We start from the raw sequence: 8,540 nt of genomic DNA on the forward strand, positions 1-8,540 counted from the left end.
CCTGTTTTCCTTCTTTCCACAAAAACAACATTGACTGTAATATGGTGTTATAATTAATACTTCCATTTAGGGGCCACTCCGCTCCATCCTCTAGTTTATAAAGTGGCCACCACTGATTACAATATTTGATAAGAGTTCTTTTACTCTCTGTACACTGTCACCCCACTATATCCCTCCAATGTGTTAGTATTCATCCTAGGAGGCATTTCCTCGGGATTTCTTTGCTTTGAACTTTTCCTATTGTAATCTACAGTGGTTAATATTCCTCCGTTTTCCTAGAAGCTCTTTACTAGTCAATCCCAATCCCTCCAAAATCCACAATATATAGATACACAAGTAAAATCAGACCACTGTAAATTAACTGCTTGTAGACAATTACACTGGGAACATTTAAACCTGATGAGCCGATAATATGCCTGGGCAAATTTTGTTTCCTTAGACATACACCTCAATGGCAGTTCTTATATTTTCATATTTACATATTAACATATGTATAAAAGAACACTTTAACAAAAATGCCCGGGCTTTTATATATACAATATACAATGTACAGTTATTATTCCAGTTAGAATTATTCCTCAGCAGCTGGAAACATTATGCCAGTTGCCATTAAAGCTCGCTTACCCTCCTCCTGTCTTTCTTAAAGTCTCGGACGTCCCCGGAGTTAATGGGGACAGCCACATATTCCTAGTCACTGGTCCCTGAGCGCTAGAGTCAGAGTCGCTATCAGAGTCTCCCTGGGGTTGCGGATTAGGAAGCCCGGGAGTCGGAGGGGCTGCAGGTGGTGGTGGTGAAATATAGGGAGGCAGTGGGGCTGGGATCTCTAATTCTCGTTTTTTCTTGTGCCTCCCATCCCCTCCTTTTTCTTTTAGAGGATATAAATTGGCTCGAGTTTCCAAGCTGATCCACAAATGTGCATATTCACTTTCTTCCAAACCAAAAGGTTCCTTTGAGTTTACATAAATATTTAGGGCCTGGCAAACCCAATCTTCAAAGGACCCAAATATGGGCCAGTAAAGGTGGTCTCCTCGAATCTGTTTACCACCCCAAACTTCAACACAATAATGTATCATTTTTACTTTATTCTTTCCCCGCCTAAAAGGGGAATCCTCCCAATTTTTAATCATTAATCCCGGGGTAACCTAACATCAGACGTTACCCCGCCCATGGGACCAGAAGGCTTACTCTTCTTCTGTCCCATCTTCTGGAGCGCCTTCACACACACACACACAAATCGCTTCCCCCTTTTCATGGCCCAGTCCTTCGCGGGATGTGGGAACTGCACTACCGAGGGGTCCGCACTCGCTTCGTCCGCAATTGGACGTCTCACAATGCTCCAGGATACCCAACCCCAACCGAACGGATCACTGGCCTATTCTTACTCACTCCTGAGTCTTTGTTCGGTCTTCGTGCACAAAGATTACTAGGGGTTGCCGGCTTTATTTGCTTGCTGCCGAATTTAGGGTTCATCGGTGAAGGATTTGAATGAAAGTAATCCTAGCGAAGGCCGCTGAAATCAGCAGGGCGCCCCCTCCGAAGGTCTTTCAATCAGATTGCCTTCATCCGAGTCACGGCACCAAATTTGTTATAAGTTGCCCCCTTAATTAATTTTCAGAGAGCATTGCATTAATGATAGAAAGGAATTTATTGAGTAAGCAACAGCAAGAAAAACAGCGCTGGGCGGCCGGGGAGTCTCGGCTCCGCCAATGGTGCGCACCTCACCCCCGCCAGGGTCCCTTTTTATATCTTGGTAATTCTGGGATTACGCAGCACATCCTGGTATATTCTGCGACTGCGCGCGCTGTTGCTAGGGGGTCATCTCTGTCCCTCTGGTGGTCGTGAAGATGAAGGCCATAGTCTTCCTCGGCGTTGTGGTTCAACTTCTTTTTTTATTTGGTCATGTTGGCCCAGCGTGAGACAGAAAGGCAGGATGTTGATACACTAGTTTAGCAACTTATCAGGAGATGGTTACATGAGCTTTGCAGCAGGGTCTTTAAACAAAAGAGGCAACTGAGATGCAGAAGGAGAGAAGGGGGGGGGGGGTCTCTTTTTTGTTACATTAAGCAAAAGAATTTTCATAGTGTCTAGCCAAGCATTATACAGCTCCTTACTTCAGCAGGGAGTTTTCACAACTCCCGTTCCTCAAACAGAACTCCTTGGTTTTATAATACAAAAGACAATGAACAAACATTTATTGTGTATTACACAGATGAAGTCAAGTGTACATGACCCATGGGGCAGGAGTTTGTACAGAGCACACCATCATCATATGCCAACGCATTGGCAGTAATGACCTGGAAAGACAAAGAGAAACCCATGGTGGATGAATTGGCTAGCCAACTATGGCATTACAAAGCAAGTCTCTCATCTTCCCTATGGTCCTGTGTCTTGTCCAGAAAGAATCTTTCCCAAGAGGTTCAACAACTACAAGAGAATACGGCTTCCTCCCCACCTGCACGAACCAATAGCTCAGCTACCAGATGTAAGCATCCCTCTGCTCAAGAAAGGTGATAGAGTGGGTACATACCAGGTTCCATCCTGTGGTTTTGATGGTCGACCATGAGAAAATGGGATGCAAAAATCGACCTCCACCTTAGAGGCACAGATACATGAAGTTCAAGGAAAAAAAGATTGTCAAAAAGTGGTTCTTCTGAGAAACTTGCTGCTCCCTTTTCTAGTGGGCAATCCTCCAAACACAGTAAAGAATACTATGAGCAGGACTAGAGAGGCCCAGCCTCCACCCTGGGGGAGGGAGAAGACAATCGGGTGTATTGGACTTTGAGGATTATTGGCCTGGCACATCAAACCCAAGAGTTAACTGCACTGGAGGCTGAAGTGAGTCTAACTGGGAACAGTGGGAAATCATAGAATCATAGAATACCCTGAGTTGGAAGGACCCATAAGGATAATCATGTCCAACTCCTGGCACCACACAGGTCTGCCCAAAAGTTTAGACCATGTGACTAAGTGCACAGTCTGATCGCTTTTTAAATTCAGACAGGCTTGGTGCAGTGACTACACCCCTGGGGAGCCTGTTCCAGTGTGCAACCACCCTCTCGCTGAAGAACCTCTTCCTGATGTCCAGCCTAAATTTCCCCTGCCTCAGCTCAACACCATTCCCGCGGGTCCTATCACTGGTGTTTACAGAGAATAGGTCACCTGCCTCTCTGTTCCTCCTCACGAGAAAGTTGTAGGCCGCGATGAGGTCCCCCCTCAGCCTCCTCTTCTCCAGGCTGAACAAGCCAAATGCACTCAGCCGCTCCTCACACGTCTTCCCCTCTAGGCCCTTCACCATCTTCGTTGTCCTCCTCTGCACACTCTCCAACAGTTTAATGTCCTTCTTGTACTGTGGTGCCCAGAACTGCACCCAGTACTCGAGGTGAGGCTGCACCTGCTCAGAATAGAGTGGGAGGCCAGTCGCAGTGCAACCCATTGGCACTGGCCTGGAGGCTCTTTGTAACCCTGGCATAGACTACTTCAGGAGCAGGTACTTCAAAGGTCCACAAGGGTATTAGTGGGCTTATGCCATAGCTGTCTTGGAGACAGAGGACAGGAAACAGTTGTCTACCTTGCCCACTCTTTCACAGGACCCTTCTGCTGTGGAGGTGCTGATGGCCAATGAGCAGCAGGTGCCAGTCGCTACCACAACAGTGCGCCCAAGGCAATATTGCATTAACAGAGACTCCCTGATTCCCATCCATGAGCTGGTTCATCGACTGGAGAGCCACGGAATGATCAGCAACACTTGCTCACCCTTTAATAGTCCCATATGGACAGTGCAAACTTCTAATGGTGAGTGGAAGATAACGGTGCAATTCTGTGGCTTGAATGAAGTCCCACCACCACTGAGTGCTGCTGTGCCAGGCATGCTAGAATTTCATTCAGTATGAACTGGAGTCAAAGGCAGCCAAGTGCTATGCCACAATTAATATTGCTAATGCATTTTTCTCCATCCCTTCAGCGGCAATACAAAGGCCACACTTTGCTTTCACATGGAAGGTTGTCCTGCCCACCTGGAATCAACAGCCCCAGGGCTGAAAACACAGCCCTACTTTTGCCATGGGCTGATCCAAACTACCCTGGAACACAGGGAAGCTCCTGAACACCTCCAACATACTGATGTCATCATCCCATGGGGCAACACAGCAGCAGAAGTATTTGAGAAAGGGAAGCAAATGTTCCAAATCCTTCTGAAAGCTTGTATTGCCCTCAAACAAAGAAAGGTCATGGCTCCTGCACAAGAGAACATAATGCATGCTATCCAGGTTTAGGAGGGAACACTGCTTCAGGAAACTGGTTGGGCATTGGTCAGCATGTGATGAGCAATTGCACTGTGCATCACTTGCTTTATATGTGTCATTATAACAATAATAAAATGCATTATTATTTATTAATATTGTTACAGGTATTCTTATATCTTCATTTTTTGTCCTTTTAAACCATCTCTATTTCAACAAATAAGCTTCTGAACAATGGGTGTGAGCTAACAGCTCAGAGGTGTTTCACTGCCCAACAGGACATGTTTGACAACCACAGTCCAAGGACACAAATCGCCCTTGTAAAAGTCATCTCCCCTGTGTTCAGAGAAGGGCAGACAGTGATGAATTCGGTATGCTTCAGACACCACACCCCAGCAGAGACCCTGCTGCCTTCGGGAGCTGTCAGCCCTGAGGCCTTGGGGACACCTCAAGGGAGCCCAATGGCACAGAGCAAGCAATGCTATGGTCGGGTGCTGTGCTGCTGAGCTGTGCCGTGCTCCTGGGCCCAAGGGGAGCTCCTGGCAAGTGGGCAGTGCTGCAGAGAGACAGCTGTGCCCAGGAGCAGCTCCTCTGCACAGCCCAGCAGGGCTGGGGGCTCTGACCGCAGGTGGCACGGGGAGAGCAGAGAAGGAGAGAGGGCTTGGAGGCACTGAGGAGCCAACAACAGAGGGCAGCGTGTGGCAGGACACATCTGCAGGCTCTTGACACCGTGAGTCTGTGGCCAGGACAATCCAGGTGGGGTTGCTAGAGGGGTCTTCTACAGCTGGAACATTCAACAGTTGATAGCATCTGTCAGGATTGGTCTTATTCTATATTTAATATGGAGTAGAAGATGCTTTAGAGAATGGCATTTATGAGGGGGCCTTTCAAGTGAAAGGCTGAGGCTTGGCTTATCTGAAGGGGAAGGCTTTTTCATTTCCGTGCTTTTCAGATTCCTGCAGTAGAGGGGAGGCAGGTTTCATGACAACGGATTTTCAAGATTGTACAGGAGACTGAGAATCCTAGAGTACTGACTGTACTGAGAGACCAGTGTGTCAGCAATGAACTTGATAAAGTCCCTTCAGCCACCTCATCTTGAAGACTGCATCAATATCAAGTTTGTGGTCTCCTCTGTAGTTATCAGATCTTCTCTTTAGTAGCTGGAACCCTGCTGATGTCATGGACTCGGTAGTCCTGTGCAGGGCAGAGCTGAGCACACAGCTTGTGGAATTGGGGTCTGTGAGCATGGAGAGGGAGAAGATATGGGAAGAGAGAAGCAGCTCCCAGCAAGGACGTGGGCCGGCAGAAGGGACATGGGCAGGTTGTGAGAGGAAGCTGCTGCCAGAAATGCCATGCGAGGGAAGGCTCAGGCACCTCTCTGCTATCCCCTGCAGGGCAGGTGCCTTCCCTGGGACACCCCCTGCTCTCCTCTCCCACCAGCACAGCCTCTGCCCTCAAGCCCCTGGTGTCCCCAGCAGGAGCTGTCTCCTCTGCAGGCAGAGCTGCAGCACAGGAGGGTCTGCTGAGTGTCTGTCTGTCCCTCCCTGGCCTTGCCTCCCCTGGCAGCAGCACAGTAGCATTCCTGCTGGCTTCTCCACCTGGACATGCTGCTGCTGTTCTTGTTTCCAGGCTGGTTGGAGATGGGGGTTTCACATGTCTACGGAGTGAGCCCTCAGTGTGCTTGGAGGAAGGAAAGTACGGGAACTGACTAAAACTTTCCTGCAACTCTTGCAGGGCAGCTGAGACCAGCACTGATGGACAGATGGTCTATACTCACTGAAGGATGGATGAGTTATTCTCTGATAAGTCTGTTGTACATTATTACTGTTCTTTCCCTTCTATGTGCAGGACCACATCCCCAATAAAGTGGATGTCCAACAGAAGCATCATCACTGAGTTTCTCCTGCTGGCATTCACAGACATGCGGGAGATGCAGCTCCTGCACTTCGCACTCTTCCTGGGCATCTACCTGGCTACCCTCCTGGGCAACGGCCTTGTCCTCACAGCCATAGCCTGCGACCACCGCCTCCACACCCCCATGTACTTCTTCCTCCTCAACCTCGCCCTCCTCGACCTGGGATCCATCTCCACCACTCTCCCCAAAGCCATGGCCAATGCCCTCTGTGATACGAGGGCCATCTCCTATCAAGGCTGTGTTGCACAGGTCTTTCTCTTTCCCTTCCTGGCGGGTGTGGAGTTTTCTATCCTCACTGTCATGGCCTATGACCGCTACATTGCCATCTGCAAGCCCCTGCACTACGGAAGCCTCCTGGGCAGCAGAGCTTGTGCCACCATGGCAGCAGCTGCCTGGGGCAGTGGCTTTCTCAATGCTGTCCTGCACACGGCAAACACATTTTCCCTGCCCCTCTGCCAAGGCAATGCTGTGGAGCAGTTCTTCTGTGAAATCCCCCAGATCCTCAAGCTCTCCTGCTCAGATGCCTACCTCAGGGAAGTTGGGGCACTTATGTTTACTGTTTTTTTAGCCGTTGGTTGTTTTCTTTTTATTGTTTTCAAATATGTTCAGATCTTCAGGGCTGTACAGAGGATGCCATCTGAGCAGGGCCGGCACAAAGCCTTTTCCACATGCCTCCCTCACCTGGCTGTGGTCTCCCTGTTTCTCAGCACCATCATTTTTGCCTACCTTAAACCTCCCTTTCTCTCCTTCCCATCCCTTCACCTGGTGGTGTCATTTTTGTACTCAGTGTTGCCTCCAGCAGTGAACCCTGTCCTCTACAGCATGAGGAACAAGGTGCTCAAGAATTCCGTATGGAAATTTTTTGAATACATGCTTCTTCAGAATCAATAATGTGCCTTCAAATTTCAACTGTTATTTTGGAATCTCTCAGGAAAATCTTACATTTTATCTTATGTCTACTTTGTTTTCTCTTATTTTCTGTTATTTTCTTAGTTTCTTTATTTATTTTGGCTTTGATTGTCTTATTCTTAACATCTGATGTGTTAATTTTATTTTCTTTGATGAATAATCTCATGGACCTATATTAGCGGACTTCTTGTATACAAATAAATGATAAAGAAGCAATGAGAACCTTCTTCTTCTCAGCTGCCATCTCTTCCCATCTCCTCTGGAGCCGCGGGAGCAGCCTCAGCATGCAGGAGAGGCTCTGGGCCAAGAGCCCAGCTGACACATGGAGGAGCAGCCCCAATGGCCCTCAGGGCTGCCCCTCACTGTCCGCTGGGCTCTGCCTCTCTGCTGCCTTTGGGCTGGGGCTGCTGCTTCCCTGGTGCCATGGCCATGGCCAGCAGCAGGATGTGGCCTTTTCACTGCTGCTTTCTTTTGGCTTCCACTTTGTTTCTTTGTGCTTTTGTATTTGGATAAGCCATAAGAGCTCATGTAGCTTGGTGACAGTCGTGATTTCTCTACAGTGGCATCTGAATTTCTCTTCCAAATCTTGATGTTGTGAGCATGTAAAGGGACAAAATTAGAAAGGCCAAAGCTCATCTGGAGCTCAGTCTGGCTACTGCTGTTAAAGATAACAGATAATGTTTTTATAAATACATTAGCATGAAAAGGACTAAGGAGAATCTCCATCCTTTACTGGATGCAGGGGGAAACTTAAGGACAAGAGATGAGGAAAAAGCTGAGGTGCTTAATGCCTTCTTTGCCTCAGTCTTTAGTGGCAAGACTGGTTGTCATCTGTATAACCAGAACCCTGAACTGGTGGAAGGGGATGAGGAGCAGAACCTCACAATCCATGATGGTATGGTTGGCAACCTGCTACAGCACTTAGATGTATGCAAGTTGATGGGGCTGGATGGGATCCATGCGAGGGTGCTGAGAGAACGGGCGGAGGAACTGGCCAAACCACTTTCCATCATTCATCAGCACTCCTGGCTGTCAGGGGAGGCCCCACTCGACAGGCAGCTAGCAAACATGACGCCCATCTACAAGAAGGGCCAGAGGGTAGACCCAGGGAACTATAGGCCTGTCAGTTTGACCTCAGTGCCAGGGAAGCTCATGGAGCAGATTATCTTCAGTGTCATCATGTGGTGCTTGCAGGACAACTGGGTGATCAGGCTCAGTCAGCGTGGGTTTATGAAAGGCACGTCCTGCTTGACGAACCTGATCTCCTTCTATGACAAAGTGACACACACAGTGGATGAGGGAAAGGCTGTGGATGTGGTCTACCTTGATTTCAGTAAGGTTTTTGACACCATTTCCCACAGCATTCTCCTCAAGAAGCTTGCTGCTTATGGTTTGGACTGGCGTACGCTTCGTTGGGTTAGAAACTCGCTGGGTAGTTGGGCCCAAAGAATCGTGGTGAATGGCATTAAATCCAGTTG

The 8,540-nt window shown here is 48.5% G+C and overlaps 1 protein-coding gene across 1 annotated transcript; it reads left to right on the top strand.

The window, feature by feature from the left end:
• The first annotated feature begins 1,270 nt into the window (after positions 1-1,270).
• Positions 1,271-7,044, top strand: LOC140001202 (olfactory receptor 14A16-like). The gene is made up of 4 exons (XM_072032372.1): positions 1,271-1,370; positions 2,397-2,482; positions 3,588-3,792; positions 6,245-7,044. Exons 1-4 carry the CDS (start codon positions 1,271-1,273, stop codon positions 7,042-7,044), a joined length of 1,191 nt encoding a protein of 396 aa, XP_071888473.1.
• Positions 7,045-8,540: the final 1,496 nt, after the last annotated feature.

This window comes from Anas platyrhynchos, chromosome 39, assembly GCF_047663525.1.
Source record: "Anas platyrhynchos isolate ZD024472 breed Pekin duck chromosome 39, IASCAAS_PekinDuck_T2T, whole genome shotgun sequence".
Taxonomy (NCBI): domain Eukaryota; kingdom Metazoa; phylum Chordata; class Aves; order Anseriformes; family Anatidae; genus Anas; species Anas platyrhynchos.

Bases quoted from the DNA above. Each gene is read 5' to 3' on its own strand.
- LOC140001202 (XM_072032372.1), top strand. From the start codon at position 1,271: ATGTGGGAACTGCACTACCGAGGGGTCCGCACTCGCTTCGTCCGCAAT. The intron at 1,371-2,396 runs GCCTATTCTTAC...TGTCTTGTCCAG, and splicing joins CCCAACCGAACGGATCACTG to AAAGAATCTTTCCCAAGAGG. The intron at 2,483-3,587 runs GTAAGCATCCCT...ACTCTTTCACAG, and splicing joins CAATAGCTCAGCTACCAGAT to GACCCTTCTGCTGTGGAGGT.